The 23,136-nt window shown below is 48.4% G+C and overlaps 1 protein-coding gene across 1 annotated transcript in view; it reads right to left on the bottom strand.

Moving 5' to 3' along the window:
* The window catches only part of LOC128431124 (nck-associated protein 5), a 100,947-nt gene that overhangs the window by 69,494 nt on the left and 8,317 nt on the right, over positions 1–23,136 (bottom strand). The window contains exon 5 of the mRNA XM_053417346.1: positions 22,045–22,170. Coding sequence (XP_053273321.1) covers positions 22,045–22,062 — 18 coding nt within the window. The 5' untranslated portion in view covers positions 22,063–22,170. The remainder of the gene's footprint in view (positions 1–22,044; positions 22,171–23,136) is intronic.

The raw sequence follows: 23,136 nt of genomic DNA, 5'->3' as shown, positions 1-23,136 counted from the left end.
AGACTCAAAGTGCTTCTGTTATCACTAGATGGGCTTTTTTTAACCTGCAGTGGCCTTGAGAGCAAGCCAGACCAGATGTTCAGAAGCTGCTGCTCTAAATACAGTAAGCGCAGTTGTTTTGTCTGCTCGCTCCGCCCGTGGAGAACTCCCACTCTGAGGCTTCCATCACCACCAGTTTGCCAGCAGAATGTGGCAAAGTCCCAGGCTCCCTGTGGAGCCACCAGTCAAGGGCACTCTGTTTAACCATTAAGCAAAAAGCACGACAACAGATCGATGCTGAACAGCTTGGTGCCGTATTTCCTGATCTCCCTCACGCTTTATGTGACGTTACCACAAAAAGGACATTTCCTCTTTATCCAGTTTTGTCATCATCCATTTTGACTTAAGCAGATCTTTCATGTTTGGAATACGACCAAGTTACAGTGTCTCACGTCCCCACGGTCAACCAACCCAAGCTCAAAGGCCATTAGTGCTCAGCTAAGCTCCCAAAGTTAAATTTAGCGTTGGCTCCAGCAGCAGTTAATCAAAAGTAAAACACGTCCTCTCTGCGGAGGGGATGGATTTGGTCGCTGTGCAGAATTTATATCACACATGTAGTGTTTAGCTGTAACATGAACATCTGCACAAGTCTACACAAAAAACACCGGCCGCACAAGAACCCTACATCTGCCATATCATCAACTTAAACGTGTGACTTTTCCACCGGCAGCCAAAAAAAAAAACCCGTCTAAGGTAAAACGTCTGTCTCCGAAACACCATTAGCAACATGATCCCATAATGATTACGGCTGCTGCACAAAGGGGAACCTTCTTCGTGAAAGCCCCGTGTCAGGGGAAATATTTACAGGCCACATCTGACGTGAGGTAAAGCTGCCTAAGTCTGTGTTGTCATCGCTCAGACCTCCGCTAATGACAGGGCACTGAAACAATCCTCCGCACACATGGAGGAATGTGGAGAATGCGGCGTGCTTGTTGTCATGTGAAATGTGAGGGTATTTAAAGCGGAGATTTAAAGCGTGACTCATGTATGCAGCGCGGCGTGTTATATCTTCAGCCGGGCATTCTCTCTGACGGCTTTACGGCGTAAGTGAAAGCCACGGCGTTCCCAGAAGACCAAGGTACTCACATGCAGAGAAACAGGATTTACTGACCTGGGACTTTATCGGAGGCGTATATCTCCGGAGCAGTTCTCTCACAACTGCAGCGCAGCAACAATTCCTTCCAGACGTTAAAATGTCCTGAGAGCAGAAAGCTCATAAGGAGTGTGTTATCACCTCTGAAGTATATTAAATCATAGGAGGTTTGAAGAAGAAAGGCACTTACAGAGGAAACCGGCGATTATGATATCAGACATTAGATTCTCAATATTTCGTGTCTTTGTGTTTGCTCTCTGTCTCTCTATCTGGATGTGCAGTAGGTAAGTCCAGTTTTCAGCCGTTTATCTGAGACTGGTTGTTTCCCAACGTTTCCCTAAAAGCCAGCATTGATTTTCTCTGTTTGGACGAGCGGAGGCCAAACGAGCGTTAACCCGTCAGGAACCTGCTCCGTGACCGCAGGTTCTCAGTCATGTTTATCTGGCCGTGTTTACTCATGTGTGTGAGGATGTTTGATGAGGGAAGAGCCCCCCCCCCGCCGCCTTGTGCACGGCTTGAATCCCACATCCAGTCGCCTCCTACTGCTCCTGTGCCTTTATGAAAATTTAAAACGTGAGCGCCTTCCCCCACCGCTTTGGCAAAGAGGAAAAAAACAAACACAAACACACAACCCTAATTCAATCTGTTGATTAGAGATTAAGGTTTTTTGAGGAATTAAACATCAGATGTATTTTTCATCTCTCCAGCTGGCTCTGCTCTCTCACACATTCTTACAGATGAAGGGGTTGATATCACTTCCCGCTCCTTACATCGCTCTTTTTGGGAGTTTAAAGAGTAAAGTAAATAAACCTGAAGCGAGATAAGACCGTGACCCAGTCGCCGACGGGGTCAGCGTGAGTTCCTTGAAGTCCTGAGCTCCCCACGCTACCTTGATGTGGTCGCACATCAGACGGGAGGAGATTAGACACCTTGTCGAGGTCTGCAGTGCACCCTGGGAGTTAAGACCCTGCCAAAGACAAGGTCACAACCTCCCCCCCCCCCCCACCACCCTCTCTCTCCCTGCATCCCAACCCGCCTCACCAACTGATGACATGCCAGCCTGGTCTCCGGTGGCTGTAAAACCAACGGCGGAGCCCTGAGCTGCAGGTTTGATGGAGGGAAGCGCTCCCATGACGGGCTACTGGGAGCCAAAGGTTATGCCAACAGAATGTAAGATTTCCTCGCTGTGTGTATTTTTATGGTGCACTAGCCGGAGAGTTATGACAGTGTCTTTGCAAGGTGTGGGAGACACTGCACATCTGATACGCCTGTGAGTCTTGGCCTCCAGCCAGAGATACCGCCGCGCCCGCTGCCAAGTGCTCCTGCCATCTGATACGCCAGCGTTTATCCCAACATCATCAGAGGAGATGTAAACACAGCAAATTTAATCAGCATCAATGAAAACTCATATAATTCATAATGACTGAGATGGGATCGCGGTGACGTACGGAGGTAATTCTAGAAACCTGCCTCTGCCTCGGTTAAATTCATTAGTCTTATCAGCTGGTTGTGAGCCTCTGTGCTGATGAGCCTTCATTCAGGGGTTGGTACTCGAACCCCCCGTTGACCCGGAGTCCTGATAACAGCTCGCCACATCGGCCTCTCATATCCGCAGAGCCTGATAACTCCTCTGATAACCGGCGGCTTCTATCAAGAGAGGGCGGCGGCTCTGGTTAATGAGAGTGATTCCTCATGTGGGGGAACAAGCTACTGGGATCAGTGCAGATGATTCAGTGTCACGACCCTCGATTTGTTTTATCGTGTAGAACAGGACGACTGTTTCCTGAAGGATTTGATGATTTGATGATTTGATGAATCTGGAGAGGATATTGTTGTTTCTCGATTAGACAGAATGAGGATTTAGATGTGGAACGTGAAGGGAGGAGATCAGGATCCACACGCCCTGAGCCAAACTGTGAATTATCTGTGTTCTTGTGTTTATCTCTGTGTCCAGCTGAGATCGGCTGTTTCACTGTTAACTGTGGAAACTGGACAATTCGTTAATTTAGAAGGAGAAAAGCAGATCAATACAAATAACATCAACTCTCCTCTCATTTCAAACAAACAATAAAAACCACTAAACTCTCATGTGCTTAATAAATCCTCCTCTGCAACATCCATCATCTCTTAATTCCTCTTGAAGAATATTAAAATCAATCAAATCAAGCTCTCACTCTGTTAATGGAGCCTCACTCAACAAATGGTGCTGAACCGGAGCTTGGCACCATACTGCCTAATTGTGCCTGAAACCTCAATGACTGTAAAGTGGTGGAGCCGCGCACACTGGCCTCATTGAGCCGAGGACACCGGGCCAACAAATGGGTCCAGTGAGCAGGAGATTCTTCCCGGGCCTGCCAGCCCCAGATGGAGGAGTGTCGGGGAATATGGATTACCTGCTCCACAAAGGGAGCCTGTTCATCCTCTCTGCTGAGCCTCAGCAGTTTGGGTTATCTGATGTTCCTCCTCCAGCAGCACCTACGGCCCGGCCCAGCCCAAACATCAACACTCTGCCACCGTCAAGAATCCAAATCCCCACAGATTATCTTTCCAAACATTAAGATCTGTCCAGCGCGGGCTCCAGTGCGCTCCGGGCTCCACAGAGCGGCCCATTCATGCCTGCTGGGAACACTGGCAGAGCTGTTCCATGTGTAAATCTCACAGGGGGGAGAGTTTGAAAAACGCAGCGCAGGAATGAAATCCATCGGACCTGACATCGCTATTTGATCACTTCCACAGAGCGAGCTGTGTGGACGGGCCGCCGAGGGCATCGCGGTGTGTGCAAGTGTGTGTGCGTTGCTGAGTTTGTGTGTTTTTACTGAAGCCTCGATTCAAGACAAGTCATGTTGCTTCTAATCCCTCAGCAGAGCACATGCGGGTGACGGGAGATTACGTTTCAAAATGAAAGCAGCACAATGAACAGAGGAAAGTGTGGAGAGCTTCATCGGACAAGATCTGGAAGAAATAAAGAGTAAAATGTCCTTTTCCTGCAGATTTCATCAAATCCACTTGTTCATCTTTTCTTCTGGAGCCGATACTCGAGTTTAAAAAAGAGGAATTTTCCGTCTCGTCTGACACAAAATCAGCCGTCGCATCTTCCTCGTTACGCGTTGCATTAAACATCACAGCCTCTTGTCAGGGCTCTGAGTGAGTGGGACTGGATTGTGTCAGCGCTGCATGTGGAGCTTCAAGATCTGTGGAGCTCCAACATCACAAAGATCCATAAGAAATTAAAATCAGAATTTGCTTGAGTGATGTTTGGAAGCTCTCTAAACTGTTGGGGACATCTATATTGTATTTCTCCTCAGTGTAAAACTGTGGTATGACTTTGGCTGCCTCTTTTTGATGTCACCCCCCCTCGTCTCTCTAACCTCTCCAGTTCCCCTCCGCTCCTCTGCTTTCTCCTCTCCTCTCCAGGTTTCCTTTTCACTTCTGCCATCGCCAATCTCCGTCCCCATCCAAATACACCTGGCTCAATATTGCCCCCCCGATGATAATAAAACCCGGCAACCTCCGGGCTTGTAAACACATGGGCAGGGGCGCGCTGCAGACTTCTGCCCCCCCCCCGTCCGCTAACTGTTTCCTCGAGTCCCGTCCTGTCTGGAAACATCGGGACCAGCGAGGACACACTGTGTGTTTGTTTTGGTTTCATAACGCTGCATTCCTCCGGCGCTCCTCCCTGATGGGTGTTTTTAGGGATTTAAAAAACTGGGAGTAAAAACAGACGTAGGAAATGGAAAAATAAATGTTTGTGTGCACGGGAAATAAAACGTGATTTAATGTGTTACAAGCTCAGCATTAGTATTTGTCATTTGGAGCCAGAGTTTGTGCAGAAGTGATTGTGTGGTGGAGCCGATACACAACCACGACTGCACTGACGTTGGAGGTTTGATATATTCCCTTTAATTCTCAACATTTCCACTTTATTGTCGATATGCAAAATTAAAAAACATGTTCCTCTGCTCATTGTTTTCTAAAACCCGATCCTAAGACTCTTCTACAGCCTCTGCAGGTCGACCTCAGACTCCGATCTACCAAAGCAGTGACTATCAGAGTTAATCATCGTATCCTTCTTCCCTCCAGCTTCCAACATCCTCTCCCTTCAACTGAGCAGCAGGATTTACAGCAGCTACTTTTAATTATGCATAACACATAAATAGAGTCTGCAGCAGCCCGTCAGTGGTGTCAGTGATTCAACACTCGGCGCTGAAGCTGCAGGAAAGTGAGCGGAGACAAAGAGAAGCAGGCGGCGAGGGCAGCTCTCTGCAGAGTGACAGAGGAAGGGGCCGATCAGGGCAGAGGCCTGATGCTAAACAGATGTGGGTCGGCTCACCAGGGGAAGTCGGGCTTCTGTTTATGCAGGCTTTGACAGACAGGCGCCACACCTAACCGGGCCGCGCTGCAGCCGGAGCGCCGAGGCTCCATCGAGTGAAGCCGGCGTTCCTTCATGGAAACTCTGTCACATTCTGGATTGAGCGAAAGCCCACACGAGGATCCGAGCTCCACGGCTCTGCAGCATCTCACCAGATAAATTAAAAGACACCTGACGACCCGCGGAGAAGCATTTACCTCTTCTGCTAAAGTTCAGCTGAGCAGACACAAGACGGTAACATCCAAGGTCACAAATCACGATCCACAAACAGTCTCATGACCTGAACGCGTGTGTTTTCAACCAGATATTTCTCGCCCTGGGAGACTTTGTCAGATTCCCCTGACATTTCATGTGCATTAGCTTCAGGCCTCAGGTTTATCACCGCTTCTCCTCCGTTTAATCCACCGGCTGATTTATTGACAGCGCTCTGCAGTCGGCTGAACCAGGTGCCGGGCAGATGTCGAGCAGGCAGAGCGTCGAGCAGGCAGAGCGTCGCATTCCTGCTCCAGAGAAATATCAATGTCAAATCCTGACTTTCTCCTCATTCGTCGTGTTGCTATCTCGCGGCTGGGAAAAGAGATTTCCCCCTGCAGACGTGGGGGGGGGAGCAGAACCGGGGATATGGTAATGTGACAAGTGGACGCTGTTTGTTTGTGTGGCTGTCATCCCCGGACCCACCTGTGCCACTCATGCTTATCAGACGTGCATTTCCAATATGACCTGACAGAGACGGAGCCCAGATACAGATACAGGGATTTCAAAAGGGGGGGGTGGGGGGGGGGGGGGGAACGGTGCAGCCGCAGAATAATAATGAGAAATGTGAAAAGAGAAAATGGGTTGTGGTGACTTTTGACCCGAGTCCGATGATTCCTCTCGTGGTCATGAATTATTTCCGTGGCGATGCGGAGAGGCTGATCACCGTGTCTTCTGCAGAGACTGTGGAGGGGGGGGGGGGGCAGCAGCCTCGGGGTCCTGGAAACCGGCTTGTGGCCAAAGGGTTGCCTGTTTGAATCTGAAGGCCGACGAGGAGAGAAGTGCACGCACAATAAAACATGTTTCCATAAACCGATAAGTGCCCCTGAGTTGTAGTAGCCTGCATTAAGATGGAGGCAGTCGTGGCGTGGGCGGTGTAAATCTAGGTAACCCCCCCCCACCCCCCCCCCTAGCCAGAGGCTCCGCTGTAAATAAGGATTGTCCCTGCTGAACTTTCATTCATAAATAAAACATGCTGCTTTGTTTGGTGCATTTTCCTCGTCTGACAAACAAAATAAACATATTTTCATTCTTCTCTCTATTCGGATCGGGTCATGGAGTTTTGTGAGAACGTGTTCAGAGTGACACCACACAGTCATTTCACCTGTTGTCAACATGAATAACCTGAATATCACTTCACAATGTTTGTGTGAACCTGACCTGGGTGTCCACGCTCTAGTTCTCACAATTTTTTTAAGATTTAATTATTTCTTGCAGCCTTTATTTTGCAATCTGTGATTTCAGTTTCCAGGTTAGGTTGGTGATTCCAACTCGGAGAGATCATCTTCAACCTCTGTTTCACAGGTTGACGGGAACAAAGCCCTCTCAGAGCAGCAATAGACTCCAATAATTCAACAGCATCAAATATTTAAATGCTCCATCATCAGCCTCTGAAAGGCACCACTGCCCATTTACAGTCAGAGCTCATCCCGGTTGGGGAGGAATTCCAGTTTGACCAAACACTGTATTTACACAGTTAATAGCACTAGATCCTCGTTATCATCTCAAGTGGAGGCTTATTTTTAACAGCCATATTTGTTTTATTTCTTCCAGATGGGAGCTGAGGGAAGAATCCGAGCTCTGTTTCTCATTAGCCTCTCAGACAGGGTGACATCAGCGGACTGTAATACTCGGCTCTCGACCCGGGACTGGAACACAGAGGAATCCTCCTCGTGTGAAACCGAGCGTCAGAGGTCCATCTGATAAATAAATCAAATCCATCTCTACGATAACTGAACCTGAACTCACATATTATTTATTTTCACATCCGGAGTGATTCAACACTGTTTCAGATATTTTGGGATCAGAATGTGATCGTTCCGCTGCTGTGGGAAAATGTCGCAGTGCAAGGACCTGACTTTCCTCCGGTTAGGCCAGCTATTTGCTCTTACAATAACAACACTGTTCTATCATTATTATTTGTTTATACAGCTAACCCTCTTTATCTGGGGCAGCCCCTGCACCCCCCGCTCAATGCTCTCACATTCTCCGAGCCCTCTGGAAGCCATTTCTCGAGCGGCGGCCTCAAACGGGCTGATTGAAGCGAGGCAGCGGCTTCATTCTGCCGGGGTTACAATAGCTCGTCCATCAGATGCCCTCCACCCCTGAAAGCATTACCTTCAGCATGAGCTGTTTATCATGGCTCACACAGGACACGCTAGAGCGTTCCACATTGTTCCCCTTGTAGGTCACAAGTTGCTCCCTGGCCATTGGGTGTATTATTTATGGAGGTGAACATAAAAGATAATCGCTTCATGCAGGGATACATAATTAGATCTGGATGTTTGGTTTGAATTAAGGACTTTTATATGTATCCTGCTGAATATTTGAACTAAACAAACAGTTTTTTTAAAGACTTCTGAGTCTTTTAAACTAATCGCACTCTTCAACTTGCTGGAGCTGATTGAAGCCGGGACTCTCACAGGAGATGGAACCCACTCACCAGAGTTACAGACGTTCAGGGTGAGGAAACATTCTCCCATGTTCACACTCACTCAACCATCACACCCAGTTTAATCAAGCTGCTGGTTTAAGGTGGAAAAGGTTGCATGGTGTTGCTTTAATGTCAAGAGGTCAATGCCGGATCACTGCAGAGCTGAGGGCGACGAAGAGCTTTCACCATCAGCTCATTTCAGCTTCCTCTCCGAGCACTTGCTGCACATAAGAGGTCCATTTACAGTGAAATGAATCCTGAGACCATTCAAATGCTTTCCAGGCTCCCGTGCACACACACACACAGAGACACACACACTGGAGTCAAGCCATGCCAGCAGTAGGGGGATGTGGGTCAGGGGAGAAAGGCTTAATAATGCACTAATTCAGCTGGTTCCCCTGCGCGCCCCCCCCCCCCTGCGAGACAGAGGAAGGGTGGAGAAGACAGAAAATTCCTCCCAAATAAAGCTTCTGCTTGTGTGAGAGAGAATCGAGAGGCCGGGTTGTGTTGCGATATTTAACAAAGAGCAAACACACACAGCTTTGTGGAGCCGGTTCCTGTAAAATGAAGATAATCCCCAAGAAATGAACCTAATGAAATAATCACAGGAGTTTTGTTTGCTCTGCATAATTTCCTGTGTGGAGAACCATTGGCTGCCCCGGCTGTTGTGCCAGATGGAGGCAGGGCCGCTGGCTGCCGCGGCTCCTGACAATAGACCCTGAGTGACCGCCGTGACCACACAACACAAAAGCACTGACCACTTGACACCGCGCACAATTAGCCCCGAGGGCCATCGGTCCAGAGCAGAGTGTCCCTCATTCAACGCCGCTCACCTGAGGCTCAGTGCGCCTCATAAAACCCCAATCACCGCCCGGACGTCTGCAGCGGAGAGAGAGGATCCCGGAGAATCATTGAGCGCCACGAGCACATCACCATAAAGTTGAGTTATGGACTTGTGAAAGGCACACAGCTCATATTCTCCCTTCAGAAAGCGACTGAGACTCAATAATGTGAATGGCTCCAGCTCGGCCGGATGACTCACACGGACAAATGTTTACTACATGCAGATGATATTGATTCCTTTCATGGATTCTCACAGAGAGCATGTCTTTTAATGACCGAGAGCTCAGCATCAAAATGACTTCATCCCAGGGATCAATGACTGAGATTAAAGGCTGGAGGAACAGTGTAAAAGATCTGGATTGAAGTCGTAAACACCAGACTGGACGTTTGCGTGCTTTTCATGGGATGTTTTCCATGGGAAAGGCAAAATGCATCATGGGATGTTTGTGCTCTTAGCCTGCAAAAAGTCTTTACAGGTACTTTACAGAATTTAACAGATGAAAAACAATAACTAAGATAAACGAAGATGATTCAGACCCAGACGTGTTGCTGCTCAGGGAGAAGCTGTGAATACGACTTCACCAACGACAGACACACATAATCAAATCATTTCTATTTAAACTCGTGGCTGAATGAATCCTGAATTCCTCAGGAGACCAACATTTGAAGACAATCTTCTCCTGATACATCTCCCTGTGTGAAGGATGAAAGCAGCCGACTCCTCGCAGCCTATAATTGGATCCACACAAACAGGCTCTTCATAACGCCGCCATCAAACAGCTCCTGCATGAATTTCCTTCTAATCATTGTAATGGCTCCGCTTTGCATCTCATATTGATACTTGGCCTTTGAGGTAATGTGATGACAGCGGCTGGGTTTTAAAGCCCTGAGATAACAGTTCAAATTGCTTTGAGAAGGAAGCACTGTGGATTTCTAACCTGTAGCTCAGGGAGAGAACTGGTTATACTGGAAAATCCGCTCAGCCCACCTATCGGCCCTGACAGCACCTGACTCCTCAGATATTCGGCGTGAAGGTCACTGCCTTGAGGGGGGGGGCGAGCCACACTGAACTCAACTCCCTCTCGCCAACTTCTCACCGAGCGGAGACGAGGCTAGCATCAGCCAGGAACGCTTCTGACAGAGCGCTTTAGCCACGTCAGGCAAAATCAGGTTCCCTCCAAACACAACTCATTATCATGCGACGCACTGCAGCAGTGTGAGGCGAGGCAGAGCGCCCTGCTTCTGCTGCATCCGCTCTGTCGGCTGTGTTTGCACACGAGCCGGTTCCAGAGCAGGAGGAACACTCAAGAGGAAACGGCTGCTGCTGTGAAAACAACCTCTGGACGTTTCAGAGAGAATTAGAAACAGGCCCCACGTGGAAACCCACCATCTGAAAGACAAGTTCAACCGCTTGTGAAAGTGGGTTAATCTGCACTACCTGGCATTGAGTGAGTAAAACTGGCAGAGTGGTGCATTGTGGGAGAGAGAACAGTAGCTGCCACCCGGTGACACATCTTACCGCCTGGCAGGTGATCTTTTGCTCGGCGGTGAGTCGATGATGAAACATGCTCACACAGACTCCTGCTGCGAGGAGCAGACAGCAAACAGGTGAACCAGAGTTTAAAAGAAAAGACATAAGAAAGACAGCGGCTGCAGGTTCTTCAACACAATCGACACACAGCAGCAGTGTTGTGTAGTTGTGTTGCTGTGAGCTGACAGGCTTCACGGGCCCTTTACAGCTGGACAGACCAGCACAGAGGGGGGGAGCAGTCGCCAGAGGACAGAGGGTCAGGGCCGGGGCCACTGCAGGGACACAACCAGCTGGAGCACCTGGCGTGCACACACACACACATGCAAACACACACTGATGATGATGCAAACAGGCGCACATGTATGTAGCACATGTATTTGCGTACACGTGAGCAAACACTGATAGTGTGTTAAAGACAACACAGAGATCAGACGATAACGAGGAACGTTCACAAACCAACACAATGATCAGAAAATAGCGTTGTGTTAGTTTCATGATCATGTGTGTCTGTCACAGGGTCTGTTATTCAACAGGAGGATGAGGAGCTGCTGCCAAATAAAGGCCTTGACGTCAGTAGTGTGTCAGTGGTTCATCTCCACGCAGTTCAAAGTTGTCTGTGAGGTTTGTTGTGCGTCGCTCGGACTCTTCTGGAGGTGATACGGTGGATGAAGACTACAACGTGTTATGTGTTGTGGTGTTGTTTTAGTGGTTGTTTTGTCGCGGTAAATCAAGTTGTATTGTGTTGTATTTTCTTGATGTTATATTGAGTAATAAAGGAGGACATGGTTTCTCATAAATGACTCACGACACCGAGTCTTCCAAAGAAATTAGGCAACAGCATTTGTCACGACATCTGTTTTCCTTTGACAAGTCACAGTATTGATTCATCAGATAAACAGGTATCTGTGCGTGTGTGTGTGCATGTGTGTGTTTGTGTTTGTGCCAGAAACAACAAACTGACATATTCCCATAGATTTACGAGCCGCCCAACCGGGACGAGGGTTGTGAAAGACGGGCGAACCCGATCATTCACCTGCTCTTCATTAGATCCAGTGATTAGCTCATTGTGTCCTTGTGTGTCAGCAGTCTGTGTGTGTGTTTGTCAGCGTCTTTCTCATTAGTGGAAAAAACAACACTCACCAAAAACCAACACCGCGCTCCAGACAACTTGTTCACCATCCTGACCTCGATATCAGTATGTTTGTGTGTCTGTTTTGTGCGGTGTAGCCGTTGTTGCGGTGGTGTCGGCGGAGGGGGGGTAATGTATGCAAAGCTCTGAAGCTGAGTTTCGGCTGTTGAAAGCCAATAAGGCGCAATCAAAATGAGGGCAGAGTTAATTAATCATCTCTGCTTCCTTTTCACAGCCCTCCCGCGACTGTCCCGGGGGCTCGTGAGAGTGTGTGTCTCGGTGTGTGTGTGTGTGTGTTTCTCGTTGTGTGTGTGCGTGAGAGACACACAGAGAGGCAGGAGGGTGGTGCAGGTTGCAGCTGGGGGACATTAGCATAAAGTAATGTGAGCCAGCAGACTGCTGAGCTCCTGTAAGCCGGGTGCAAACCTCTCAGGGACAAACAGGAAACCGACTGACACCTGCCTCGTCCTCTGACCACAGAGAGAGACAGGAGGGGAGACACAACCACAACAACAACGACAGAATCCTTATGATTAAACCATCAGTGTTCTCATGAGGTGTATAATGTGTTTTAATGAGCAGACAGGAACAATGTGCAGGAAGTGATGCATCAATCAGCTGAGGAACCACCACCCACGGCTTTAAAGTCTCCAATCAGCCAAACCCCAAACTGAGCGGACTGTGGGACGAAGCCACACAGACACACAGAGGAACCCTGGACAAAACGGGATTCAAACCATTAACAGTACACCACAGGGCGAACCACGGCAGCAAGGCCCAACATCCTCCAAGGCCCAACATTCCCCTTAGACACGATCAAGCTGCACCTAATTGCTCATACAGTTAAAATGCCTGATTTTCTTCATCAACATCCATGAATTATTCCCTGGGAAATTAGAGAAAATGTCAAAAGAACATCCTATAAAAAAATGTCCTGGATCCGCCCCCAGACTTTAATTAGTTTTTCTTTGGCTCTCGTCTCATCCTTCCACCAAGTTTCATGGAAATCTGTTCCGTGGCTTTTTGTGTAATCCTGCTGACACACAGACAAACGGTGGAAACACAACCTCTCAGTGGTGGGACTGAAACATGTGGAACCACCTGTGTGCTTTTCTGAGGAAGATATTTGCAGACATGAGCAGAGACCTTGGCTCTTTATTAGGTTTTCATCTTTTACTATATGGCCGTCGGGAGGTTGAGAAGGCTTTTATTTTGGCAGCGCTCGCCTGGACCGACTGAGGGCGATAAAGAAAAAGCACTCCTGGACTCTAAAGATGCTTTTCATGCCAAACAGAACACACAACGTCCACTTTCACTTGTGGCTCCGGTGCATCAACTCTCTCATTCAGCCTCGCACTGAAGAGCAATGTTTACATGGAAGAGACTCGTTGTTTGAGCTGAAGCTTTGGGAGCTGCCAGAGTTACAGGAATATGATGGACAGAGGAGAACATCCCCCATAATGCTCAGAAGCAAAGATGTGTTTTTGCTGCGCAGAAGTCTTTCAGGCTGGAAAAAGGCTCAGTGGGTCAGTGTGTGAGTGTGTGTGTGAGTGTGTGTGTGTGAGGTTTGGGGTTGTTCGGGGGGGATTTCTTAGCCGAGCACGGGGAGTGATCTGGGCACGAGGAGGAGCGAGGGAGTGAAATAGGATGGAAAAATGCAATCATGCATCCCGGGCCTCTCCAGCTCCTCGTTTTGTGTTTCTCCCTCCTCCTCCTCCTCCTCCTCCTCCTCCTCCTCGACGAGCCATTAGTCACTATCCGGCTCCTGTTAATGTAATTAGATAAAGGATATATGGAGTCTCGGAGCTCGGCGGAGACATTTGTCTGCATAATTGTGTCCGTGCGGTGGCCGAGGCAGAGAACCCCTGGATCTCCCCGAAACACCTCCGGCTCCATAATTCAGAAGAACAGGGAGAGAGGCGTGAAGATAGAGATGAAAAGGGGGGGAAACCATCGCTGAAATATTCCATTTTCTTTTTTTTGTATCTTGTGATATGTCTCCTGAGGGGAACAAATCACTTTCTGTCTTAAACTCTCGCGCCAACAAAATAAAAACTAACCCGAAAACCAGAAGAGAAGTCGTGGATCAAACGCTGGCGCTCCAAACCGAGCACCGACCTATGTGATATTTTTAGATCTGGCTGTTCCCACATGTTCCAATGTTTTCACCTCCCCCCCGGTCATAAAGCACATACTGTACATCATGGAAGTCCTATAATAATAAGTCATATCTCACAATCAAACTCAAGCATTCTGGGTAAATTCGCAGACGACAGGCAGCTCCCCAGATTCTGATCGGAAACATGAAACAAGCTCAAATCTCTCATGTAATTAGTTGCAGTCGCAGCTACTGACCTACATATGGAACATGGTAGGATCGCACACACTCTGAAAACTACACACACACACACACACAATCACACACACACAAACTAACATTCCTATACACGTGAGAGGCATTGACATGTTTGGTGACAGCTCCAGAAGCAAAGCTAGGCCTCTGAAAAACTATTGTTTACCCTGTAGATTTGTTTTCTGACAACGAAAATGTCAAACAACTGTGAAAAAACCACAAGGTGATATATTAAATATGTTGATTTGTACTATTAAAAACAAACTACTGTATATTTTAGAAGCTGGAGGCTGCAGAAAAATTATATAAAAGCATGAACATGAACATGAAAACAAGTAACCACAGATTGAGAGATGCATGCAACAAAAAGTGCAAATGCTGCAAACACACAATTGGCTCCTCACTGTCTCTTCCTCATGCACCACCTGCACCTCTGACCCTGGGCAGTTCCTGTCTCCAGTCTGGGGCACAGGCGACGTACTGGTTGTGGACGTGGGGCGGACTGGGAGGCAGGATGTTATCCTGATCACAGCCCAGTCAGACCTGCTTCCAGCTCCACGCCGCCTGTCCCAGTTACCTCCTCCACACACGCAGGGACCCACACTCACCGCCAGCAGCTCCAGCAGGGGAAGGGTTCGAGTCCGGCCGCACACGACGCCGTGCTCCACGAACTGGCTCATCCTGACTCTTCCTCCTCTGTTTGCCTTCCTCTTCTTCCGCTTCGTTCCCCTCTTCTGCCCTAACCGCCTTGCTGCGTCTCAGCTGCTGCCTGCCACTGTGTGCATGCGTGTGTTTCCACTTGGCTTTGTTGTGTGTGTGTGTGTGTGTGTGTGTTGGCGTGATGATGCAGCAGGCAGCCGTGCAGCCTCGTCTGAATTCTCCTCTCTGCTCAGCCAGGCCACCTCAGCTCTTGTCAATATTTAAACAGCGAGTCGAGTCAGATTAAATCACCTGGGCACGACCACTTTCTGGTTTCCCCGCTCAGCAGAGTGTGTGTTTGTGTGTGTTGTTATTGTTTTTTCTGTGTTTGTGTGTGAGGTTTGTATTTGTGCATCAGTGCAAAGACATCAAACATTAACAAGAGAGAAGAGGGAGACGATTCAGAGTCCACGGCCGCTGCTTGAAACTCACACTGAGTCGCATCTGCACAGTCCTCCTCCCAGTCACTGTCACTACACTGCTGCTGCTGCTGCTGCTCACACAGTCTGACTTCCACAGCGAGGTAAAGAAAAGACTTGGCAGCAGGAAGTGTGCGTGAGTGTTCTAGCAGCAGAATCAAAACTCCTTGACATTTGCCTCGGGAGTATTTTTCTGCCTCATGGTGAGCGCAGCGAGTCAGGTCGGAGTCAAGCACGCTCTGCGACTCGGGCAGGGAGATAGAGGGATCTCCCAGCAGCTGCTCTGTGCTGCTCTATACAGGATTTGATGGCGGATAGATGAGAAGTTTCGACAATTTCCTGACAATAAAGGTTTTGTCATTAGAGCAAAAGCTGCACAACAGCTAGTAAATGGTGCAGAGAAGAAAAACATCACGTGAAGAAACTCAGCTCCTGATTTGACTCGAGTGCTTTTCCCAGGCTAATGAATCAGAGCTCACCACCGACTGCAAACACACATCTTGAGGGAGACGCAGAGAATGAGTTGTGAACCTCAGATTGCACGTTGTGTTGCGTTCACAGTGGTGCGGTGCAGGACGCTGCACAATAGATAATGACAGTTCTCGGCTTCAGGATGGAAAGAGCAGGCGAAGCAGCTCTGGAGGCGCTGTCACATTTCTGCTTAAAATATCCACTGAAATCAATGTTTGTTTATTTTTTGTCGACGTGGATTGGTTCGCTTGTTTTCTGACCAGGCAGAAATTATTCTGGGGTGGATGGTTCCCAAACAATAGCTGTGTACTTAGAACTTCTTATATTTAAGCCTGTAAATATAGAACATACTAAAATGTTTCCATCTTCAGAGTCAATGGTTGGAACATTTCATTTCTTATTTGAGTTTTTACAAGAGCATTATGATAATTTGCTCCTAAAATATCCACCAACATCAGCATCTTAAGTTTTTGAGCTGACAAAACATGTCATGAAGTCGCCAAAGTAGGTTTTTATACTGAATTTAGCATTAAACATAACCTCTGTTGTGAGTTCTCTGCTCCAACTGACCTATTTAAGTCTGTGGCCTCCTCCTCTAACTCTGTTTACAGACCCGTCAGTCGGCAGGCGCTCGGACAAGCCTCGCTCAGGAATTTATGACGAGGCAAAGCGGTCGGGCCACGAGGACGAGCTGGAGGTGATGCAGGTGTTAAGATCAGCGCCCTGCCTGGAATGCATCCCTCTCACTGACTAAGTGTTTTCCATCAAAGCCGGTTCCACGCCTTCATTAAATAGATAATTACTTTGAAATCTATTGTGTGGTTTTCACATTCATGAGTGACTGGACTGGAGCTAATGCCCCCCCCAGTCATCCGTGCATCAGACCTATTTAAAGCAGTTCAACCAGTCCATGCAGAGACCATAACGACCATTCTATCACTGAGAGGAGCAGCCGCGTCTATCAAATAAAGATTTTCATAATGCATCTTTTAGCAATTCAGGGACGCTTCATTTGTCAGTGAGGAGGCTTCATGACACTAATGCCCACATAATGATTCAGGTCTGGGGGAGAGGGGAAATTGAATTAGAGTATTTGGGGGAAAACATCTTTAGCAAATGAGACCATTTGTCAAAGCTTTAATTAGAATAATGGAAAGATAATATAAATATAATAAATCAAGGGCATTTATTAGCTCTGCCAAAGGAGGTTATGTTTCCACCGCTGTCTGTTTGTTTGTTTCTCTGCAGGATTACATAAAAACCTGAGGACAAATTACCATAAAATGTGGTAGAAGGGGGAGGAAGCCATTGAAGTTTGGGCCTTCAGCTGTGAGGCAACACCGAGGACCATTTAAATCATTCGTCAAGTTCGAAACTATTTGTAAAATACACACCACTGGAATTCCTCCGCGGTTGCATCAATGTTTGTGAGAATGTGCTGACAATTAAATCCAGGTCGTAACCCTTCCCCCCCCCCCCCCCCCCCCCCCCCCCCCCCCCCCCCCCCCACCCTTTTAGTTTGAACCCATAACCCTTTGAAAGCAGAGAGGTCACCAGGTGCGAGGAAGCGCCCCCCCCCCCCTCCTCTGGGAACACCTGGTCGGAGCTCACCGCACACGCCCGTCCAGCGCAGCCTGCGTCGGGTGAGACTATCTCCTGGAAGTCGCGTGTTGGAGTCTCACCGTCTCACATGTGTGGTAACAAGCCCTACACAAGTATTTGGGAAAATACTCAAACACATGCCGATGCGTGTGAGCACACATCCACAGATACACGCACATGCTGGCACGCACTGTGCCGTCATCTATCAACCTGGATGAAAACAAACAAGCGGGGCCTCAGCACTTGTGTGGAGCCGTGTATGATGTTAGTTCTATAGAACCAGAGTCCTGGACGAGTGGAAGGAGGCGTGAGGTTCGATGCCAAGAGGAGCAGAGGTGCAGAACACTCAGCTTCTGTCCTGCCTGGTTATTGACGCAGGAGGCGTTCAGGCGAAGTATCAAGCTGAAGATACATGATGACTGGAGTTAATAAAAATGCACCCGGGGCCGCGGTTACACGAGAAGTCGTCTTAAACGTTTATTATGGAGACAAGTCTTCACAGATATATGGCTAATAACCAAAAATTATCAGTGGAATACAGAAAGCATGTGCCTTCATGTCTACATTTTAGCGAGCTTCTACAAAACAGAGACATGTTATAGATCTACTGTGTGTCCTTGCTTGAACACCGACATCAGTAAACACAACCACAATCCTTGTTCCCCCACATTTGCAAAACCGAGCATGAAAGAGCTTCTTCACATCCCAGCTGAGCGTCTGGCTCCTGGCCTGATGAGGAGGATCACAGGGCGTCCTCTGTGCAAGAAGAAAAGACACGCTCGCCACCGCACCACCTTCTGCCGCTCACACCCGCGCCCGCTCCCTGCCAGGAGGCCGGGGAGCCCGCCCGGCCCGCCCCAGCTGCAAGGTGAGGAGGTGGGCTTCCCTTCGCTGACAGATGCAGCCCCTCCTCTTCCTGCCGCTCCCCCTGGTTTTAATCTGCACGTCCAATCCTGTTAGCCGCCCTCTGCCAGCTTCGCCTCGCTCACGCTCCAACCTGCGGTGCCAGTGTGGCATCTGAAGCTGGGGCCTCGACTGCACACGATAAACCAACACCCCTCAGTGGAGCTGGAGCCTCCGTGGCAGGTGGACGGGTTCACGCCCTGGGATGAGAACCACTCACCACCGGGTTCGGATCTCGTTTCATGTTTCCCGGCTGAGTCACGCCTCCATTTCAACCCAGCAATCTTTAAAAGAGTTTTCTACAGAAGTGCATGAACTATTCATATAATGTGCCATAAAATAATAATGAGAAAAGTCTTGATCAGTGAGTGTTTGTTCGTTAATCCTTATAAACGTGACTTTACATATTCAAAATTGATATTTCACTACAGATAAATAAAAATACAAAGCAACAGCAGCTGGTTTACTCCTCATATAAGAGATACAAATCTTTAATCTTAAGTTATAAAACGATTCCAGATCAGTTTAAGATGGTGTGTTTATTATCTTCCCTTTGTGCCGCCGCTAAAGAAACTTGACCTTTAAGTTTTGTGCCCTATAAATTAATACATCGCCACTTCAAAGGGTTTTTTGTTCTTGATCATGAATCACAGTCACAAGAAAATGACATTTACAGCCTCTTCTGGGAAAAGTGTGAGCATGTGATGCGATCACACTGTCTCCTGCAGCTTTATGTGTAAAACAGACATAATCAAAGCTTTATTCCAAATGAAATACACATTGTGTCGTCTCCCTCCGAGCTGAACAACAACTGATTTACTGAGCGGTTTGTGTGAATCTCTTTAATCGTGACAAACCCCCACAGTGAATGTGAGGACACGCTGGTGGAGGCTCCGGCGGCCTCTCACGAGCTCTCTGTGTTCTCTGGTGCCAGCCTCTTTGGACGGGAAAGCACAAGGTGAATGGAGATCGGGGGGACAACGCATGTGACTCCCACCGCTATCAACTTTGATCTCCATCATGATTGGAGGAAGAGATTGTCTGTAATTGGCGCCTGGACTCAAAAAAGGGGCCTAAAGGATGGTTTCATTGGACGAGGGGCAAATGGACGTCCAATTACAAGAGCTGGCACGGGGCCCCGGGTGAGAGGGGGCACACAGGAGGGAAGAGCCTCCTCTATCAGTTTGGATCGAACCCAGAAGTTTTGCTTTTTACTTACCGACCGATTATTAAAGTGCTTCTGATTAAGCGACCTGATTTAAACCCTCTGACACACAAGATAACAGCGTTTACAACATCATCCATATTAAATCTTTATGTTTCAGAGCCGCCATTACTCAGCCATGCGACACACATGCAACTTGTGACATGAGTCAGAGATTTCACGCCCATTAGCCCACATCAGCACGTCAGCGGCTTCCAACAGAGAGGGTTCACATGCTGGGCTGAGAGTGAGCAGGTCAGATAGAGCGCTCGGAATCACCGACGGCAAATCTCTCGCTTCACTCACCTGAAATAAATCTCAAAACTCTGGCAAAGGCCAGAAAACACATTTCTGACACCGCGTTGAGCAGGCGGCCGATCAGGGAAATGAAGGAAGCGTGTAACTCCCCAACACGTGATGGTGACATCTATAAAATATCATATAATTGCTCTAATAAAAACACAGGCGAGGTATTAACCGGGGGACTGCCAAATCCTGTTACTGGGAGGTTGGAAAAACAGACGAGTGGCTCATATCAAAACAGCCTCGACAATTATTAAACCAATTTTACAAGCGGATGGAGGCCGCTCAGTCTTCTCCACAGCGTGTGGTTTGTTATGGGGGGAGCTGCAGGCTTTCAGACTTTGTAATGGCTCCTCCCTGGGCTCGTGACAGAGGAGACGGTTCCCATGAGACAAGAGGATCAAATATGCCACTTCTCCCAGGTCCCAAGAGTTTGCTGGGTTCCCACAGCCCGCGGCCCCGTGGCTACCCACGCGGTGAGCCCAGGTATGTGTGGTATGTCACCTGCACACCGAGGGAGCTGTCAGAGACCTGGCCGGAGGCTGGTACACCCCTGCTGAGGAACCTTCATTGAAACACCGGGGATGAAGTGTGAGAGAAAAGGAGGCTCACAGAGGAATCTAAATCTTTTTATGTAACTGGCTCCCACCCAACTCGTCCAATCAGCCTCAGAAGAACACTCAACGCCCGTAACTCAAGAATCCAGCTGACACAGTGAGTGAGCACCGGGCCTGGAATACACATGGCGTGAGAACGGGGCCCGGCTGAGGAACGGCATTGTCACCGGATTTCTACTGTACAATTACACTCAATTAGTTTGAGCCGCTCAGTAATAATATCAAACTTCTCCGTTTGCCTGCCTGACGACGTGGGAGCCAATCAGATTAGCCAGAGCGTTTCTTCCCATCCAGCAACAGGGTTTCCTCCCTGCTCGGGTTTACGACCCCGCTCTGTAATGGGCTGTGGGGGGGGGGGGAGGAGACGAGGAAACACAATCCTGCCAAACTGGCTCCGTGTGGGCTTCCACCGGCTCATTCATTTGCACTTCAATTTAGCAGAAACTCATTTGTCTGTTGTGAGGCTGGTTTCTGGAACGGGTTTATCGTTTCTCACTTTTGCCAGAGGAACAAGTTGCAGGCTGATGTAACAGCTCATAAAAACACCATGAGGAGGAGGAGGAGGAGGAGGAGGTTTGACAAAAGCCAGGGGGGGATTTAGCTAAACCCAAATACTTTGGAGATAAACAGGAAAGCACGACCACATGCTGCTCATTCAACACAACTCACAACTATGCAGCAGGCGTTAAATCTCCAATGTGGAGCATTTGATTATTAACGTCCCCTGCAGAGCGTTTTCAATTTGGTCTTTTGTTATCAATTATCTCTGAGAGGGATTGCACCGATGCACACGTTCTCAATGTTGGCGGGAGGAAGAGCGTGGGGGGGGGGATAAGGACACGCGCTCGGTGATGTGAGGATCCTTGAGGTGACACCCGGTCAGACTGTGAGATGTTATATCTGCCGAGAAACAAGGCAAACTACAGGTTGCTTCCAAACCCAGTCCCAGTTTGTGGGATGATACTGGGAAACAAGAACGTAAAGAAACGTGGCATCAACTCCCCTTGGCTCTAAACTAATTCATTACATAACTATATTAATTGTTTTCATGCATCTGAATGAGATCCTCGCACACTCCTCGTCTATGAATCTTTAGACCTGTATTTACCTCTGCAGTGTTTTGAAGTGAACTCCTGTGATAGCCTCGGCTGCACAGGACCGACCCCTGACAGAGCGTCTGTGCTGACCTAGTTAAAGCCGGCTGGCAGCAGCTAGCAGCAGCTCGCAGCCCGTCCACGGCCATCGGGCTCACCGTGCACATCCCTGCATGACGAAGAGAGTCTCATCCGCGGGCGGGCGAGCATCAAATGATAAAAATAAATAGAGGCAGGGAATCAGCCCAGCAACACAGCACGTTATGTAATGGTGCCCCAGTTACTGGGCCGCCTCCCTCGGCCCTCGCTGCACACAACCTGATCCAGATTACAGAGTCCAGCTCAACCTACTTCCTGTCACAGGAGAGGAGCGCTGTGATGGAACGCATCAATAAATTGTGACAACGCTGACCGAGCATCCACACACACATACATGTACACAAGAGGCAATTACTTATGTGAATGGGGCCTGTGGCTTTGAGCAGCTTTAGAAATTCCCTGAAACCTCTCCTGCATACATTCAGGAACCATATGCCGGCTCGATGCATTATACATGTGGGATGGTGGTCGTCCAGCCTGACATTCAAACTCGGCGTTCACCAAATTATCCGCAGACGATTGATAGAAACTTTGTGTGTGAGGCTGGGCCGTGAAATCCACCCAAAGAAGAGCAGACATAAATATTTTACCTGCTCCTCAGCTGACATATGGTATTTTGTCTCCAGTTTTTCATGCTGGTGTGAAGTGAGAGTCTGTCAAGCGCCTCCCCGGTGGAAGAGTCGTCATCTGAAGGAGCCGTGAAACACGTGGAATCCCTAAAATGTGTGAAAATCACAAAACAAGGGCGATGAGTGTGCGTGAAATCAAGCTGGAGCAGAAGTATCACAGAGGGGAGACGTGTCAGCAGACGAGCCTCCGCTTCATGTTCATCAAGATGACTGATAGCAGGTGAAAAGTGAAAAGCAGAGCGGGGGGCGGGGGGGGGGCTCATGCCTGTCGTCTGACGGAATGTCAGAAACCAGAGCTAGGGTGTTTTCTCACATGCCTGAAAAAATAAATGTATCTGAGGCTCATATCCTCCCAGGAAGAGGAGTGTTTACAGGACAGTGGGTTTATCTGTGCCAGGGCCAGCGGGGCCAAGAGGGCCATCGACATCATGTCCCACATCGGAGGCAAGGGGGGGGGCGCAGGCTGGTGTACAGACAAAGTTGAACTCAGTGGCCTCAAACTCAAAGGCTCATTTGAACACAGTCACTGATGGTATTATTCCAAATAAGGCATGTTTTCCCATTTCCAAAAAGTAGCACCAAATAATAAATATATGTCTGAGCCTTCACATCAATCTGTGACAGTTCAGAGATCATTTAAAATGACGTTAAAACCAACAAATGCTTCTTTTGATTAATAAAATCATGACAGGGAATCTGTTTCTCCCGACCAAAAAGACAAATGTCATCTTCAACTTCAGAGTTAAACCTAAACCAATGTGCATTCTCCAATGCGATGGAATCAGATCTGCACACTGCCACCAGATCTATGCTGGACCTTTCCCAGAACCGCTCTGGGCGTCCTCATGTCCCTCTATTAAAACAGCCCAGCGCCCGTATGCTCCCGCCGCCCCGAGTGAGAATAAATCATTAGAGAAGAAACGAGTGCAGAGGAAGAGGAGAAAAGATTAAACAAGACGAAGAGGCTGTGAGGAGCGAAGAGGAGGAGAAAGTGCACAAGAGAGGAGAGAAAAACGCTGCATGCATGGATAGTTGAGTGGACAAATGTGAGCA

The sequence above is a fragment of the Pleuronectes platessa genome, chromosome 24 (assembly GCF_947347685.1).
Source record: "Pleuronectes platessa chromosome 24, fPlePla1.1, whole genome shotgun sequence".
Taxonomy (NCBI): domain Eukaryota; kingdom Metazoa; phylum Chordata; class Actinopteri; order Pleuronectiformes; family Pleuronectidae; genus Pleuronectes; species Pleuronectes platessa.
This window is presented reverse-complemented; position numbering and strand designations above follow the sequence as displayed.